This window comes from Manis javanica, chromosome 5, assembly GCF_040802235.1.
Source record: "Manis javanica isolate MJ-LG chromosome 5, MJ_LKY, whole genome shotgun sequence".
Lineage (NCBI taxonomy): Eukaryota > Metazoa > Chordata > Mammalia > Pholidota > Manidae > Manis > Manis javanica.
Window position 1 is genome coordinate 113428926 of NC_133160.1, and position 19999 is coordinate 113448924.

Here is a 19999-nt window from a genome sequence, read left to right on the forward strand (position 1 = left end):
GAAAAATTGAAAGAGTGTACCATGGGTACCCATTTACCTACCACCTGGATTTTATACTTGTTAATAGCTTGCTATTGCTTTATAACATATTTTTCACTTATTAATCCATTTATCTATTTATGCATTTGAAAGTAAGTTGCAGACAGTAATATACTTTAACTCTGAATACTTCAGTATGCATATCATTAACTAGAGTTGAATATTTGCTTTTTTTAAGCAACATTTGTTGAGTGAAATGCGTAAATTTTAAGTGATGAATTTTGACAAATGCATATGCCCAAGCATCCATGTATTTGTTAGTTCAAATTCTCTTGCCTAGTTGTGAAGTGAGAGAATCCTTGCTCTTACTCTATTGTCTATCACAATAATTTTATATCCTTTGAGGATCATATAAAAGCACCTGTAGGTAAAAATGACACATAAAATAGGAAATTAATAACAACACATTGATTCTGCCAATTTTATAAAATATTTTAAGTGACATTTTTGTGTGTGTGATTATAAAAGTAATAAATGCTAATGGCAGATGTGGAGCTGGCCTTGTGACCTCACTATGGTGTTTAGGATGTAATAGTAGTTGGTAGCCTATGCAGAATGCACAGCAATGGCAGATTGCCATTAGGATGCTGAATTTAAAATAAATATATTAAAGTTTTTTCCAAAATACAATCTGCTTGTATTAGAAAATTAGGCTTAATCATTTGTTTTGTCTAACTGTAGAATTTTTAGTATTATCTCCGTGTCCTGTTTTCTCCTTCCATTGTCTTGTCTTTAGAAATCTTAACCACTGACTTTGTTTTACCCTCTTTACATTTTTAATTGCCTGATGAATGCTTCCACTTGGTTGCTTAGCAATCCACCTAAAAGCCCTATGGCTAAAACTAAACTACTAATTGTTCCATCAAAACTAATTTTTTTTCTAGATTTAAAAATTTTTTGCAATGGATCTACCATTCTTTTAGATTCCCAGGTTTGAATAAATTATCTGAGATTGCTCCCTAAATTCTATTGATTCTTGATTTAAAATATTTCTAAACTGTATCTCTTCCTTTCCATTCCTCTGAGGACCAGCCTAGTTTAGGCCCTTATCACCTCCTAGTTGTTCCACAGCTCTTTTCGCTGCCTGTAGATTCTCCCTCTGATTTAGTTTGTTTATGGCCAGTATCTTTAAATACCATTCCCCAGAATCTCCTGATCTATTCTCATCATCACTCATTTGCTCTCCTTGTTATCTCCACTTGGACTCCTCTTCCGTTTCTACATTTATCCAGGTCACATTTAGTATTAAGGACCTATCTTGCAATCCACTGCTTTTATAAAAATTTTCCTGACCACCCAAATCTTTAACAATAGCTTCAGTCTCAGTCTTGAGAGCAGTCATTCACAGAACATTGATTTGGTAATTAATAATATACATTTCACCCAGTATCTTTAATTATTTAAATTAGATTTCAAGCATAAATGTTTTTTCTTAACCCAACTAGGTCCCAGGTCCTTGAAAGCCAGGGACAATTTTATGCTGTTATTTGTATTCATTATATGGACAAAAGCAGTTCTCTGTACATGGTGCATGCTAAGAAAGTAATTTTCTTAACTCTGTGTGCCAGTATATGTCATTATTTGCTTTTTTTTGTCTTAGGTCATACACAGAGATATAAAGCCAGAGAACATATTAGTGTCCCAGTCTGGCCTTGTCAAGTTATGTGATTTTGGATTTGCGCGGACACTGGCAGCTCCTGGGGAGGTTTATACGGACTATGTGGCAACCCGATGGTACAAAGCTCCAGAGCTATTGGTTGGTGATGTCAAGTATGGCAAATAAGACATCAGCAAGGGAGGCTGGAGAGGGCGCAATTAACTTTCTCTCTCTTTTTAAAATAAAATGGAACATATTCCTAGTGTAATAAAAGGTCCTCTAACACTGAAAGGAAGTTTGAGTTTGGGGAACTTCATAAAGTGATTTGTAATCATTTTTGGTGCTTCTGATTTAAACATTCTTGTGAAACAATTTGGGATAAGTATACCTATTTAAAGGTAGGGAAATCAAGATGAGTAGTGGTTTGTTTCTTACAGTGGGTTGAAAATAGATATATTTATCATTTATAAAGAGATGTAACTGGATAAATCTGATGCTGTTGGAATGAAGTGAGATGAGTGAGTGGGCAAGGGCGGGGGGAGAAACATGTTTTTAAAACAAATTGTTTCGTAAATAAATTCTTCAAATAAGAAAGTATTGTCATTTTTACTGCTTTTGATAAAAATTTTTCTCAAATATTTTCTGTAGTTTCTGTTTTCAGAATGCACAGCATTTAATATTGTCTTGATTACTCTGAGTTCTTTTTTTGCCTTACTGTAACAGTTGTACCATTTTATAGTTCAGCTATGACCTTAAGCAATTTTAAGGTAGTTGCCCCTATAGTAATGATGGCAGCATATTCTTAAGTTCTTGTGACTGATTTTTAAGGCAGTTCTGATTTCTCCTGCTGGCTTTCAGTTCTCTTCGTTGCTACTGTATGTGTCCCCAACAGCCACCTCCTTGTGGTGTGGCGTTATCAGTGTATGGTGGGATAGACTGATGAACCTTACTAAAATTTTGTGTACACAAAGAATGAATATGGGCTCCAAATCAAAACCTAACAAACTGAGTCCCAGAATAAAGTACACATAATAACTGTTTTGATTTCTCAGAAGCCTTTTCCTTCTTATATCACAGGATTGAAATTTCTGGTTATGTGACCAGTATAAAATTGGGAGTTAGAACATTAATGTTATAGGGAAATATCTCTTTATGAGTAATTTAAGCCTTACTACTACTATCCTCAATATCAAGAATACCAAATAGTAATATGCAGAACAGATTTCAGCAAACATCTTAGGATGCCAGAGTTTACACATTTCCTTTCTTTCAGGGCTGTTGATGTGTGGGCCATTGGCTGTTTGGTAACTGAAATGCTCATGGGGGAACCTCTCTTTCCTGGAGATTCTGATATTGACCAGCTATATCATATTATGATGTGTTTAGGTAAGATTATACATCTGCATTTGAAATTTTAGAGTTTTTTTCCCTATGTTTTTATTTGTATTGATTTTACAAGCTGTTGGCATATTAAAGATGGTATGTGTTTTAAGTGGAGGTAAGGAGCAAATAAGAAAACCTTACCTATCAGTCTGTCCATTCAGTCTGGCTTTGGTGGATCTGACATAGTCTTAATCATGCTCTCACCTGCCCTCCTGCCCTTCTCTCCCCAAAGAAAAGAGCAAAGGTATATTTTCTCCTAACTTTTGCATTCAGTAAATCACATGCAGAGAGGATGCAAATCATCACTTATTATCTTTGGGTCAGCAAGTATGGGGTGTAGTATGATGATTACCCTCATTTTCACATTCAAACTGAGAGATACCAAGACTTCTGAGGCAGTTTAATCTTGCTACAGATAGGACTTCTGTTGTTAGCGAATTGGACAGAATTTCAAAGCTAGGCTATCAATGTCTTCTTATGTTTGTTGAAATACAAACTGCATGTTGGGAGATGGAGCTTGGAAAATGGAAATAATGGGGAAATAATTGTGGGTTCTTTAACTACTGGGTTTTAAATTTCCAGGCTAGAAGTTCAATAAACAATACAATGGTTTCTTACAGCAAAATTTCATATCTACTTAATACTAGATTAAGTATTGAAATTGAGAAAAAAGATAAAAGTGCTCAAATCAGACCTTAGATGCAAGTACAAAATCAGTCTACCAAAAACTAAATTCTTAAAGGGTAGAACTGATTTCTCTAGATTAGATTCTGACCATATGACTAGGAATATTTTCATTGTTTTGGTCAGCACTATATGCTTTGTTGCTAGGAGTAAACTGCTGATACTTAAATCTAAAAAATTATAAAATGTCCTGTGCCTGTCCTTTTCCTGTGCTCCCTCATGTCTTCAGTTCTGTGTGCAGTGGCATGTGAAATTTTCTAAATGACCATGTTGAGAAAATAATGTTAATTTTCTTGAGTTGCCTTCTGTCAGAACCACCATAAGGCCTGCCTGAGCCGCCACAATGAGAGTGCTGTCTTTGGTTGATTGTGCGTAATGAGAGGGCCCCAGATCCCTAAGCAGTGTTCTGTTCTTCTCTCTAAGCTACATTTCTGGTCTCTTTGTTATTTCTATCATGATGTACAATGACAGAGATGTGTGCTTTTCTCACTTACAGGTAGTCTAATTCCAAGACATCAGGAGCTCTTTTATAAGAATCCTTTGTTAGCTGGAGTAAGGTTGCCCGAAATCAAGGAAACAGAGCCTCTTGAAAGACGCTACCCCAGGCTATCTGAAGTTGTGATGGATTTAGCAAAGGTGATCATACTGCCTCTTTTTACTTCCTGACAGGGACTTTATATTATGGAGACTCAGTTTTCTCTTCTTTTTTCTTGCCTAGTTGATATTTTATGTCAACAATTTCCTCTGATGATTTTAATTTTTGTACAGTAAGAGAGTTTGAATAATTTGGAGGCAGGGGGTAGTTCATAGAGGTAGGCCTAAAAGTTTTACTTCTTTTAAAAAATCCTTTAGTGGTATCTAGTGTGTTTTAAGTCTAAAAAAATTCTCATAACAATATGCTATTAATGTTTAACATTTAAAATGCAAGCCTTCTGTAAGTGGAAGAGAGAAGAAAGTAGGATAAGAAAAATAAAAAGAAAGTAGAGAAGTGGGAAAATATTGAGGTGCAGGATGCAGGGTCATGACTTGTTATGTATTGTTGAAGGGTCTTTTGCTTAGCCACCATAGAAAAGTAGAAATACATTTTTTGGAGTATTTTGAAGCAAATCCAAGATACTATTTCACTTATAAATACCTTAATTATTTGTAGAACTTTTCTTGTTAATTTAAAGCCACTTATTGAGTCACTTCTATTTTTACTGGCATTTAGTGGTTCCAATGAATCAGAACAGGACCTGCGTTAAAATAAAATAATTTGTGTAAACTATCTAGTGCAGTACTAGCACAGAGAAGGTCCTTTCCTTTCTATTCTACAAGGGCTTTATATTTTAAAAATTTATAGTAATTCCTTAATATCATAAAACACCTAATCAATGCTCAAAGTTTCATGGATTTTCTCATAATTTTTTTAGAGTTTGAATTAGGATCCATATGAAGTCTATATCTAGATTGGTTGATAATGTCTTTTAAGATTCTTAAATTCTAAGCTCCTCTTCATCTCTTTCGTTTTTTTTAAACCTTGCCATTTATTTGTTAAACAAACTAGGTTGTTTACCCTTCCTTAGAATTTTCCACATGGCATAGTTTAATGTCCTCTGTGTTCTGTATTTCTTACAGATTCAAAGAAAAGCTAGAGCATGATCAGAATCAGGTGAAGTTTTTGGCAAGACTATTTCATAGGAGGTTTGTGTATTTCATTCTAGAGACACTGCATGTCTGATGGTCTTTCTTTTTGTGACACTAGCAACCACTGATGTCATTGTATAGATTTGTGCTGTATTTATAATTTATTATAGATATTTAAAATTTATTAACTACGAAGAGTAGTTTTCTGTTTTACTATATTTGGAAATGTAAACATAGGCAGTTTTTCTTTGATATGAGCTGTATGTATTCCTTGTTTTTCCAGAAATGCTTACATATTGACCCAGACAAAAGGCCCTTCTGTGCTGAACTCCTACACCGTGATTTCTTTCATATGGATGGATTTGCTGAGAGATATAGTACCGACTCATGTTTTTCAGATCACACCAACCTAGAGTTAAAGTAAAGCCTCTGTAACAGTAGCAACAAATATTTCCCTTATTTACCCTCCCAGCTACCTTTATAGGATCTCAAATATTTACCACTCTACCTCCATTCACCCTTGGCAATAATGCAATTCCTAGGAGTGGTCCCCTGCATTCACTAAATTAGGGCTCTTGCTGTTCAGGAAGCCGTCACTTCATGCTTTTCTTTCTGTCTCCCTGTAGTGACATCTACCACTCAGGTCTCTGATTTCTATGTTGCTACGAGATGTGTACCAGCTGTGCCATCATCTCGGGTGCTATGCATTTGCAAAAGTGCCATCTCCTATAGCTGTGGACTCACACCACCCCTAGTCCTATGGCACTGCTGACACTGCCTCTGTGCTGGAGAACTTGATGTGCCAAGCCAGGGGGTTCCAGGGCTGCTGGCATTATCCCTTGTACTGTTGCAGCTGCTGGCATCCATGCAGCTGACAAAACAAAAAATAGGGAGATGAATGACTATGACATTGCTTTATATTTTTGCATGTCTATTTAATATCTAGCTTAATAAAAGATAGCTAGGTTCTCCTATTTGCTTCTGCATTTAGTTAGCTGTGATGTATTGTTTTGGTTGAAATATATGAAGAAACTCTGGCCTAATACAAATCTGAAGCTGGAATATGGAAAAGTATTTTAATAATCCTTTTAGATAATAATGGGTATTCTTCTGTGATTCTGTATCAGAAACCTTGATGCTATACCAAAACTTGACAGTGGTAGTTTCTTAAAGAATGGTCACATTGTGGTATCTGAGACATATTAGTGAACTTTTCTTAACCCGTTAAATTAAAATCCATTTGTCTGTCTTGTACTTTGAATAGGTAATGCTTTTGTAACCCATGCATGCTTTTGTAACATCATGCATTAGTCATTTGGAAAATATTATTTGTGTAGTTTGCAGATCTTTAAAATGTTGACATGTTTATCAAAAAGTCATGTTCTCTATCAGAAAAGCCTTTAAGCATTGTGACTCTGTTAAGCTTACAGATCAAGTTTAACAGAATTCTAATTTTGCATAAAAATTTCAATTTTATCATTGACACAAATATCATCAGTTGCTTTCCTTGAAGTGATGAGTTTCTTTGTTAAATTAAAAATATATCTACCAAATATTCCAAGTCTGAATAACCATAGTGCCTGTTGGCATCAGAGCCATTCTTAAATGAAGCTGCCTCTCACCCCTTTTAACTGAGAATGTATGGGTATGAGGAATATAATATGCTAGTTATATATATAGGAATATAAAATGCTAGTTATTTGGTGCCATGGCTTCAATTCTTTGTAAGCTCTAGCAGTTTTACCCACCACTGATTTTACACCATTAGTGCAAATGTTAATGTGGTGAAAAAGAAGTCATCTTTGTATTAAGAAAAGACTAGTTTTGACCTTGTTGTGAACCTCCTGAAAGGTTCTCAGGGATTTTCAAGGGTCTACAGACTACCTTTTGGGAACTGCCAATCTAGGCCATGATTTTCCTCATTTTAAATAACATGGTCTAGTTTAATACTCAAATTTTAACATAAGTATCTTGAAAACCATTTTTTCTAGACTTATCTGTCTCATGTAACTATATTTCTTTTATAAATGTATTTCTATGTAGATTTTCTCAGGAACTACAATTAAAAATACAGAAAGATACCAGAAATATTTCTGTATCTAAAAAATCGCAAAACAGAAAGAAAGAAAAGGATAAAGATGATCCCTTAGATCAAGAGAGAAAAACTCTTGTGGTGCAGGTAAATAAATGTCCATGTTTGAATGTGTATTGAATTTTGAATTTAACATATCCTTACATTTTTGGAGAAAAAATGAAGATTAAAAAAGTTTTCCGAATGGTGAATAAATTGTTAACTTTTAGCTTAATGCCTTATCTATTAATATTACCTGTTTAAAAAAACCTTAACATGTATTGAATGTCTGCTGTGTACCAGACTGTGTACCAGACTGGGCAATAGGGCTTATCAAGAACTCACATTCATTCAAGAACAGTTAGACACATGTACCTGCATATAAACCCATGGATACAGACACACACCCACACTCACGCCATTTTTTACTTAAAGGACAGGAGGGAAAAATAACATTCTTAATATTTTATATAAAGTGAAACATTTAAAAATTTATATTTCGGTATTTAACTTATTTGACATTTACTTTTTCTGGTACATCAACCACAATCTGTTCTTGGTAAGCTGATTCAAATCCAGTAATAACTCACCCCCATTTTCTCAAGTGAACCAAAAGAAGAAAGAATTCTCAATTTTGTGTTCCCTGACTCAAAATATTTAAGAACAAAAGTGGGCAGGCTTGTTTTTTCTTCCATGGTTTTTACACTGAAATATATATAAATATTTGATATATGTGTATATCATATAAATTATATACACACACATATACGTATATATATATGCATACACATATGTGTGTGTGTGTGTGTGTGTGTGTGTATCAGAGCTAGTGTGAATTATATTTCCATTTGAAAGAAATGTCTGACCAAGAATCCTGGGTTTTATTTTAATTTTGTATGTAGAATAAAGAAAACAGGGAAGTGAAAGGTGGTATCTGTGGAATTCTGCTTTAGTTGACCAGTGCCTTACAGGAAGAGGTGATTTTCCATTCTCCTCAGATCATTAATATTATTAACATTTTTGCTAATGGTCAGGATACCAATGCTGATCCCAAAATTAAGGATTCTAAAGTATTTTAAATAAAAAGGTCAAAAATTGATGGAAAAAAAGTTGAAAAAGTCAGTGGAGCTTCAAATGCCAGCTGCCTCCATGACAATGGGATGAGCCATATCAAAACAGTGCCTTCAACAAGCCTCAGAGACTGCAGCAACGGCAGTATGGATCACACAAAGAATCCAGGAATGGCAATTCCCCCACTTATGCACAGCGTTGCTAGAGGGGCTCCCAGTGTTAATTCTGGAATGAGTACTCTCTCAGGAGTTCAGAGTAACAGGTACGAATCAGTAAAACAAGAACAAAGTGTTGCATAGGGATATATTTGCAAAGTTTAAGTGCTTGTCGATGCAGTCACGTTGTATTACTCTCAGGCTTCTGGATGCTATTCACTCTTGCCAGGTTGCTGTTTCAAAAGATTTTTTTGGCTTATGTGATGAAAATTACTAATACTTAATAAAAAAAACTCACCTGAGTCCTAAGAAAGTAGGATTTGTATTGTTTAAGGTGAAGAGAATCTACAGCTACTTCAGTCTAATAATGGGAAAGGAGATTGTCATAATAAAATAAATAATTGGTTTTGAGGGTCTACTGCTGCATGGTATAGCTGTGGACATTTTACTTTACAAAGAAGCTGCTGTGGGGAATTTTGTTGAAAAGAAGGTAATTTATTTGGTTGGAGTCAGGGGCTGGATGGGTAATTGTGGGTAACAGTAAAGGACAGAATGTTTTGTCACAGCTCTGTGCATTGTATATCAATTAAGCATTAAATTCCAATTAAGCTGCATGTCACTTGGTGCTGTGTTGTTTGGCTTTGTGCTTGAAAAGATTATTGCTGGTTCTAACTTAGATTTTGTTGTTGTTACAGAGTGGATGAGAAGACCAAGAAGTATTGTATTCCATTTGTTAAACCAAACAAACATTCTCCATCAGGGATTTATAATATTAATGTGACCACATCAGTAAGTGAACTGTTTTAGGTGGTAGTAGAGTGTCAGACTTCTATTAATATTGAATATTATAGTGATAAACTGAGAATTTTATTTGAAGACATATCACAAGTGAAATCAAATTATGCATATATCATTTCAGCCTGTTATAATAATAAATGTGAAAGTCTTAAAGTATAAGCTTTATAAAGTTTTACAAGTCTGGAAGTTTAAATGTAAGATGTTATTATTAAATTGACATCTGTTTTAAATTTTTTGATAACAGTAAATTTTCTTATTGGTTATCAGTTCAATTCATTTAACAAATACTTATGATTATCTATTATATCTAAGAAACTGGAGATGAGTAAGTGAGTCTTTCTCTTCAAGAAGCTCATGGTCTAGTAGAGGATTACCAAATTAAAACAGCGTCAGATTGTAATAGCAGAAGTATGTACAAGGTTCTTTAAGCCTTTTACTGCTTGCCAGGGCTTACACTGAGGGTTGGTAGAGGAGGATGAAGAAGTTCATAGCAACCAAGTAATCCATTTGATAGTCATTTTAATAAATTTCATCAGGAAGAAGTTTGAAATAGTTGTATGAAATTGTTTTGTATGTTATTAATGTTCCTCAAAATTTTCATCATTCTAGCCCTTCAATTCCATGAATTTTACGGCATTTAGATAGTAGTTACAAAACAGGGCAAGTCTAGTTTACCTGGAAGCTAATTCATTTTGTTAACCTTTCTGATGATTATTAGGTCACTAGTGAAAAGAACCTTCTTCAGGCACATAAGAAAAGAAGGGAATACTCAAAGACAGACGTCCATTTGTCTGAACTAAACTATAATCATCTACCCAAACTAAGAGCCTTGGAAGGTGTAGGTATGTTTATAAGCTTTTACTTTTTCTTTTGCTTACATTACTTAAAATCTATGTTAAATAAACTACAAGTATTAAAAATGAAAATTCATAGTTACTTGTATATATTGAAGGACAGATAAAAAAAGTGAAAAAGTAACAAAAATGTCTAAGTTTTTCAATGTGTTTATGGCTATTTTTATCTAGCTCAAAATTCCAGGCTAATAAGGAAAGAGAACAAAAATCATTCAGAATCTCAAATTCCTTCTCTAGCTGCTATTGACTTGCACACTCCCAGTATTGCATTACATCAGGTACAGAAATACTCTTTAGGTAGGATGGAACTTGGGTCTCTCATACTTCATATTTATTAAAGTACCTTAGGGAGAGTTTGCTCTTAAGGATTGGTGGGATCTATCAAATTTTGCTTGTTAAATTTTGTTTTGTGGTTCATTGCACTTAGAGTCATCAATTTTTATATAGATTAAAAATTGTGTGTGTTTGTGTGTGTGTGTGTGTAGCCTAGCTTTGGCTTTTAAATAAATATAGGTTTTGTGGTAGTTTATAGTATTTCATTGCATTAATCCCAAAGTTAAAACCTATCTTTCTTTTCTTTCTATTATAGTGTCATTACTATACAATCTTATGTTTTGTTTCAAATGTACATCACAGTGGTGCAACAGTCTCCGTGATCAAGTTGTATTTTGATTGTGAATTATTGTGCCCTTTTATCCCCCTCCCCTCCCACCCTGTGCCCGTCCCAACCCTTCCCCCTTGGTAACCACTAGTAACTTCTCAGTGTTTATGAGTCTACTGCTAAAACCTATCTTTCAAGCAGTGGAACTCTGGGATTGATTTTATTCTTTTAAAATGTATTTTCTATTTGACACTTTTCTCTAAGACAGTCTACTCTATCCATATTAAAGACTTGCTATTTCATGTAGTGATCTTTTTCTGTATTTTCTTTTAACTCTTCATTATAATTATGTTTCTGCTACTTCTATATCAACAGCAGTCATATCATTCATTTTCACATTAAGAAAACTGGCAAAACTTTTAATCTCCTGAGCTAGTCATAACTAGTTACAAACTTTGAATATGTATAATTATACTTTACCTTTACTTCTTCAAACAGACTTCTCACCTATGCTTGATGCTAGGCAACTGTTCTGTAATTTAATTCTTTATCCTCATTATTTAATAGCATTGCATTTCATAGAAAGCATCCTGTATGTTGCCTTCTTATCTAGATGTATGCTTTTTCCTACTGTTACTCCTTAAATAATATTGCAGAGCTCTAGAAACAAGGGAACTAATACATTTAAGATAACAAATTACAGAGGTGATTACCTAATGATACTGAGAAAAAGCAATGTCTGTAGCAACATAATCAAAACAAACACAAATTCCTGTTGTGTGAAGATTAATCAGTCACAAATTGTACATTTAGGAACTACAGAGCCTTAGTAAATTCCTAAACTTAAATTTAATATGAATTTTTAAAGGGTGCAGAATTTTTCTCCTGTTCTTTTTTGTTGTTGTTATCATTAATCTACAATTACATGAAGAACGTTATATTTACTAGGGTCCTCCCTTCACCAAGTCTCCCCCACAAACCCCATTACAGTCACTGTCCATCAGCTTTGTAAGATGTTGTAGAATCGCTACTAGTCTTCTCTGTGTTGCACAGCCCTCCCCATGCCCATGCCCCCCCCCACATTATACATGCTTATCTTAATACCCCCTTTCTTTTTTCCTACCCTTATTCCTCCCTTCCCACCCATTCTCCCCAGTCCCTTTCCCTTTGGTAACTGTTAGTCCATTCTTGGGTTCTGTGATTCTGCTGCTGTTTTGTTTCTTCAGTTTTTCTTTGTTCTTATACTCCACAGATGAGTGAAATCATTTGGTATTTGTCTTTCTCTGCCTGGCTTATTTCACTGAGCATAATACCCTCTAGCTCCATTCATGTTGTTACAAATGGTGGGATTTGTTTTCTTGTTATGGCTGAATAATATTCCATTGTGTATATGTACCACATCTTTATCCATTCATCTACTGATGGACACTTAGGTTGCTTCCATTTCTTAGCTATTGTAAATAGTGCTGCGATAAACATAGGGGTGCATCTGTCTTTTTCAAACTGGGCTGCTGCATCCTTAGGCTAAATTCCTATAAGTGGAATTCCTGGGTCAAATGGTATTTCTATTTTGAGCTTTTTGAGGAACTTCCATACTGCTTTCCATAGTGGTTGAACTAATTTACATTCCCACCAGCAGTGTAGGAGGGTTCCCCTTTCTCCACAACCTCACCAACATTTGTTGTTGTTTGTCTTTTGGATGGTAGCTATCCTTACTGGTGTGAGGTGATATCTGATTGTGGTTTTAATTTGCATTTCTCTGATAACTAGCAATGTTTTCACCTGTTCTTTGTTCAAAACCACAGGGTTGACATGACCAAATTCAGTTTCATGCAACAGAAGAAAGGCTTCGGCTGCCTTTGTACTTGTTCAACATTTTTATTTGTTTTTCTGAACTAATCTTTTTATATTTGTACTGGTTTTGCATTTTTTCTTTCAATTTACTTGTTCAATTTCCAGTTTTTAAAATACAATAAAGGAGAAAATAGATATATAAAAACACACTTTAACACCAAAATAACAGAATTTATGTGTGGAAAATCTGAATGGAAAGAGAAACAACAGCAGACTGAAAGCAAGTCTTTTGGCAGAAGCTGTGATTTGCCTCTTTTTGATATTCATCAGTAGATTGAACTGCATTTTATTTCTGTACACAACTCACATATTTCACATTTGTAACAGTCTAGCATGTGTCTTTTGGAACAATCCTAAAATAGATACTGTAAGTAAGGTATTGTATAATCTGTGTCCACTCCCCCACCCCTACACAGTTATACATTATGTACTTATAGCTATACATTTTTTCCTCTAAGCACTGTTTTAGCTTCGTCCCACAAATTCTGATATATTGTATTTTTCATTATCATTCAGTCCAAACATTTTCTTATTTTCCTTGTAATTTCTTCTTTAACCTATGAATTATTTAGAGACATATTGTCTAATAGTTTTTGGGATTTCCCCTAGATAGTTTGTTAGTATTGATTTGTAATGTACATATAGTCAGAGAATATGCTTTGCATGATTTTTATTCTTTTAAATTCACTAAAATGTGTTTCTTTGGTGAATAAACCTCATTCCCTTGAAAATAATGTATATTCTTTAGCTGTTAGATATAGTATTCCATAAATATGAAGTCAGATTAAGGTGGTTCAGATCTTATTTGTCTTTAGTGATTTTTTAATTTAGTTTTGTAAGTTCCAGAAAAAGTGCTATCAAAATCTTTTACTATGATTGTGGAAGTGTCTATTTTTTTCTTATATCTGCTTATTTTTTGCTTTATGTATTTTAAATCTTTATTATTAGGTACATAAACACTTATAATTATTTTGTATTCTTGATACATTTCCCTTTTATCATTATGAAATGTCTTGTTATCTCTTGTAGTGCTCTGTGCCTTGAAGTCTATTTTATGTGAGATTAAAATAGCCACTCCAGTCTACTTATGCTAATTTGTTTCCATGGTATACCTTTTTACTTTCATTTGCTTTCAACCTACCTGGTTGTTATATTTAAAGTGTTTCTTTTGCCAATAGCACATAAATTGGGTCTTTGCTTTGTATCGATTCTGTCAACTCCAATTCTTTTAATTGGAATGTATACTAATTTTCTATTGCTGCTAACAAATTACTGCCAATTTAAGACAATATCCAGTTATTACCTCACATTTTCCATGTGTCAGAAGCCTGGGCACAGCTACTTCTCTTCATAAGTGTCTCATGCACCAAAATCAGATGTCAGCAGGGCTAAGTCTCTTTCTAAAGGCTGTAGGGAAGAATCTGTTTCATTCAGGGAAGAATCAGGTTCACTCAGGTTGCTGGCAGAATGTAGTTCCATGTGGTTGTGGGACTGAGGTCCCTCTTTCCTTGATGGCTGATACCCAGTGGTGGTTCTCAGAGGCCACCCACATTCCTTGGCTCATGGCCTAATTCCACTTTTAAAGCCAGCAACAGTGTTCTAATCCTTCTTACTCTTTCACTCTGACTGACTCCTCTTCTTCCTCATCTCTCTGACTTATTCTGTTTTGAGGGCACATGTGATTACATTGGGTCGACAGGATAATTTCTTTATCTTAGGGTCAGCTGATTAGTAGCCTTATTTTTGTGTGCAAAGTCCCTTTGCAACAGTAGCTAAATTAATTTGACTAACCAGGGATAGGAATATTAAGGAGATACCTTTAGAATTCTACTTACTACTGAATATTTAGGTCATTACCATTTAATATGATTATTAATATTTTTGGATCTGACTGTCTTTTTAGTATTATTTTTGTTTGTTCGTCTGTTTTCCCTTTCCAGTCTTCTTTTTGTATTTTGACTTTTTAATATTGTTTTTTGGGAATATCTCTTTATATTTTTTTAAATTATTGCTCTAGGGATTACAATATACATAAATAATCTTTCAGTCTATGTAAATATTGTACCACTTATAAATGTAGAAACCTTGTAAACATATTTTCCAACTTAGTGTTAGAGTTATCATATGTATTCTATTTATATGCATTGAAAACCCCACTACAATATGTCATACTTTTTGCTTTTAACAGTCATAAATATTTTAAATAATCTGTGAGAAAAAATGTGTCTTCTGTATTTACCTAGTCACTTATAGTTTCTGTTGCTCTTTCTTAAAGATTACAGTTTTGTTTTCTGGTTATCATTTCTCTTAGCTTGAAAAACTTCCTTTAGCATTTCTTGCAGAGCAGGTCTGATGATGACAAATTCTGAGAATGACTTTGTTATTCCTTCAATCTTGAAATGTATTTTCACTGGATATAAAATTTGAGTTGGTAGTTTTCTTTAATTTTATTTCTCCCAGGACTATGAAAATATTATTCTCTGTCTTCTGATTTCTATGATTTCTGGTTCTTAGGCACTTGAATTGCTCTTCCACTCTATGTAATGCTTCATTTTCCCCTAGCTGCTTTCAAGGTTTAATTTTTATCTTTTGTATTTAGTAGTTTAAATATCATGTGTCTAGGCATAGTTTTCTTTGAGTGTATCCTGGTTGGGGTTTGCTGAGCTTCTTGAATCTGTAAACTTATTTCTTTTACCACATTTGGAAATTTTTGGTCATTATTTTTTCAAGCACTTTCCTTCCTCATATTCGCTTTCTCTTCTCCTTCCAGTGACACATATGTTAGACCTTTCAGTATTTTCTCACAGGTTCCTGAGACTCTTCACTTTCTTTAACCTTTTTTCTCTCTATTCTTCAGACTGGGTAATTTCTATTGATCTATGTTCAAGTTATTTGACTCTTTATTTTGTCATTTCCGTTCTGCTCTTAAGCCCATTTAGTGAAGTTTTTATATTTCAGATACTGTTATTATTTCTTAGACCTAAAATGTCCACACAGTTCTTTTTTAGAGCTTCTAGTTCTCTACTAAGAATTTATGTCCCTTCATGCACTTTAAGAATGTTATCTGTTACCTCATGTAACCTATTCATAATGGCTGCTTTAAAGTGTGTGTATGTATATAAATAACTAGTATAAGAAGTTCCAACATCTTGGCTAACTCGGGATTAATATCTTTTGGTTACCTTTTCTCTTAAAAAAAAGATATCACATTCTTAGATCTTTCTGTGTCCAGTACATTTAGATTGTATCTTGGACATTTCGAATGTTATGTTGTGTACCTCTGAGTCCTATTATAATCCTCTGGAGATTGTTGAAATTTTTGTTTTAGCAGGTAGTCACCCAAAGTTTTGTTCACACTGTAAATTCTGCTTTACTTTCTGTGAGAGTTTGAATTTCAGCTCTCTAATACCCTAGTTTGCACCCTGTCATGTGCCTGTAGTTTGGGGGTTAACTGGAGACTTGGGCATGTGATTCAAACCTCAGCTCAGTTCTTTAAGCCTTTGCTGTGTGTGTTTGGCACTCTACTATGCATGCACACGTTGGGAATTGGACTAAGACTTCTGCAGGTTTATACACGGAATTAGAAGATACACTTCTCCAGTTCTCTTTCTGGTAGAATTTCCCCCAATACTTTTTGGCCTTCAGGGACTCCTTTTCCTGTTTTCTATGTCTTTGTAAGATGGATTTCTTTTGGAAATTTACTCTCTTGCACTTCCTCACTACTGTGAGACTAGAGCTACCCTTTAGGCAAAGCCACAGGAGTGAAAAGCAAACAAAATTGGAAACCTACCCCCATGTGAAGGGTCACATCTCCAAGTTTTGACTCCTTCTTTCATCCTCAGTTGTTTTCTGTATTTTTCCTAAAGGGTTTTGTTTCATTTGTTTTTCTGGTAATAAGTAGGAGAGATGGATTGTAGTGGGTCTACACTGCCCTAGCACATCAGATGTATCTTTTAACACGTGTCACAAAGGTGTCAAAGAATAACCTCCCTTTATTTCATCCTCTTCTGTGCAAGCAACTTGATCTGTGAATAATTAATTCTAAGCATCTGATACTTGAACAACAAGAATTGGAATTTTTGGGAAGTGGGACTTTTACAATGAATGAGAACCTATAATGCTTGATTATTAATTTACAGGTATCAAGCTCTGCCCTGTCAGATGATTTGGAGGGTGATTTGCCTCAAGTGGAACACTAGCACTGAGAGTCATTTTGGTTCTGAACTGGGTAGGTCTGATTTCTCATTGGAAACTAGTTAAAGCTGTGTAACCTTTCATGGGAAGTATTTTGTAGCTTGCTGAAGACCAAATTCTGCAGTTGCCTAGTGACTGATTACATGAGAACTCCTGATAAAGAAGTTATACTACTTAGAAAAACAAAAGTAGCATTTGTGTCTAGAATGAAATTCCTTTTCATCAAGTTCACATCTCTTTCTCTTAAGTTAATCTTGTATTTTACTGAATGCAGATATGTGAACTTAGGGTGACAGGTGCTCTGGAAGGAAATATGTTTGTCTTCCTTATCAGTCATTTGCCCTTCAGGTTTGGTAGCAAGAAAGATAAAATGATTGCTTGGTAATCTTTTTCTCAATTAAGAGGGATCAGCACTTTACCAAATGATTGCTTTCCTTTTAAATATAGCTTTTTAGTACCAAAGAAACAAAACCAAACATCAGACCTTTTTGAATGATAATTTGCTATGTGACCTCAGACAAGTCATTCAATGTTTAATACCTCATTAACTCTATAAAATGTGATGGTACTAAAATCCTACATTCTTATAACTGTGTTATTGGAATTAATATGTTAACCTCCACAAAGCATTTTGAACATCTGTGACATCAAATGTGAATTTACTGTGAAGTGAACAAATCTTACATTTTAAGCCTTCATTTGTACAGGTCCCTTCCAGGGCCCTTGGAGAAGGCTTTTCAGTGCATTCATCATACATGCTGTATAAACTGCAGGCTCTATAAAACTTGTGTCTGTTTTGTCAAAATTAGTCATTATTTACATAAAAGCAGATGTGTGCTACACGTGATAGTTTAGGTTAGTTATTATCCTAAAGATCGTCTTTAAAATCTTGCTTTCGATACATATGGGCCAAGGTTTTCTTAGACTATGTAATACCTGTACTGATATTATCAATATAAACAATGTGCAAAAGTGAGGTAGAAATCAATTTCTAGAAAGATTTTATGTAAAGTATTTGGTGGCATATGTTCCCCTTGTATTCTTAGATGCTGCTCTAACACTTGAGATGACATCCTCTTGCGAAAAAAGTGCAAATATCCTAGGAGAGATTCGTGGTTTTGATCATATACTTCTGAGCTGCCTGCATTTTCTGAGAAAGGCCTTGCAGAAGAAGGAAAGACAAACTTTTAAATGTTTCAAAGGAAGATGCAATAAGTGCCCCTCTGATGCTATTTCAAGATATAGCCAGTGAAAGAATAGTGATATGGTTCTTGTTGAATGAATGTGTATTTACTATTAGTAGATTGTATATTTAAAGTTACCCCAGATTAGAAGTGAGTAAATAAAAAAAAAGGAGGAGGAGAGAAACATTATAAAAGGTCATGTTATTTTTGTGTGTTCAACTTTGTATGTTATGTGAATAAATGTGTACAGTTATTTAAGAGTGATTTTGGTGAATATAGGTCACAAAAACTAGGATGAGTAAGAGAAAATGTTTCCTTTACTCCAATTGAATGGATAAAGAAGATGTGGTACATATACGCAATGGAATATTATTCAGCTATAAGAAGAAAACAAATCCTACCATTTGCAACAACATGGATGGAGCTAGAGGGTATTATGCTAGGTGAAATAAGCCAGGTGGAGAAAGACAAGTACCAAATGATTTCACTCATCTGTGGAGTATAAGAACAAAGAAAAACTGAAGGAACAACACAGCAACAGACTCACAGAACCCAAGAATGGACTAACAGTTACCAAAGGGAAAGGGACTGGGGAGGGTGAGTGGGAAGGGAGGGATAAGAGGACTGAGAAGCATTATGATTAGCATACATAATGTAGGGTGGAGCACAGGGAAGGCAGTATAGCACAGAGAAGACAAGTAGTGACTCTATAGCATCTTACTATGCTGATGGACAGTGACTGTAATGGGGTGTGTTGTGGGTACTTGATATTGGGGGGAATCTAATAACCACAATGTTGCTCATGTGATTGTATATTAATGATACCAAAATAAAAAATATATATATAAGAAAAAAAACACAAAGGAGTTAGCAACAGGAGGGCTATGTTTAGGTGTACCTCTGCCAGCTGAGAGCCTCAGGGGTCAGAAGAAGGAGATGACTTGAGGGTACAAAGAAAAAGAGGGTTAGAAAGGAGAATAGATCTTGGGAAAACTACACTGGGAAAGCTGTGTTAAAAGTGCCCCCAAACCAGAGAAGGACAGCCACACGCCAGGCCAGGCTGTCCCTGCTGTCCACCAGAGAACAGGACCTTGACTTTGGGGAGGATGCCACTCCTACATGAGCTTTTAAAGTATTTAAGTTTGAGGTTTTGACGTGTACTTGAGATTAGACGAACTGTTCTAGGTTTGAAATTCTTACTTTTGTTTACTGGGGTATTTTGTGATTGAAAATTCTGAGCAAAAAAAAAAAACAATGGAATGATTTCCAAAGGAATTTTGTATGTTAAGTTATGCCTTATACACACATCTTGTCTTTGTGTTTGTGGTCAGTAGTAATAACAGCAAGAGTTTCTGCTTACTTTCACAGTCATTGTAACAGGAGAACCAAATGACCTTTTGTGGTTGCTATAAAATACTATAATGTTTGGTAGCAAACAGAATCCACTTACTCTTGCTCAGGTTAGAGTTACTGTTACCATCTACTGTATCATTAGTTTGAATGTTCTTCGTGCATTCTAAATTATCCAATGGCATAGCAGAAACTATCAGCCAAATTAATTCGGGTAGTAAGAGCAAAACTGGCACAGAGAGTGGGCCTTTACAAGATGTGGTCAGGTTGTAAAAATTCAGGGAAAACCCATTATGATAACACTTGTTTCTAATATGCAGCTATTGAATTGGTAAAGAAAGACCAGTGGCTTTTTACCATGTCCTGTTTCCCCTGAAATTTTACTTAAAAAATTTTTAATCCCCAATACTTTTTGCTCTTGAGATTTTTCTGTCTTCTGGGTTCTTTATTCTTTTTATGTTTAAAAATATGCTGACACAATAGTTCAATTCTTAACTAGGGATTTGAGCATGTTACAATTACTGTCATTGGAATTTAA

General features: G+C 34.6%; 1 protein-coding gene across 1 annotated transcript in view; it reads left to right on the forward strand.

The window, feature by feature from the left end:
• The window catches only part of CDKL2 (cyclin dependent kinase like 2), a 28014-nt gene extending 9650 nt beyond the window's left edge, over window positions 1–18364 (forward strand). Inside the window, 11 exon segments of the mRNA XM_017671583.3 lie at window positions 1640–1818; window positions 2910–3022; window positions 4200–4339; window positions 5613–5749; window positions 7373–7508; window positions 8435–8733; window positions 9322–9415; window positions 10143–10266; window positions 10450–10556; window positions 16873–16961; window positions 17974–18364. Of these exon segments, the coding sequence (XP_017527072.3) occupies window positions 1640–1818; window positions 2910–3022; window positions 4200–4339; window positions 5613–5749; window positions 7373–7508; window positions 8435–8733; window positions 9322–9415; window positions 10143–10266; window positions 10450–10556; window positions 16873–16932 (1389 nt within the window). The 3' untranslated portion in view covers window positions 16933–16961; window positions 17974–18364.
• The last annotated feature ends 1635 nt before the right edge of the window (window positions 18365–19999 follow it).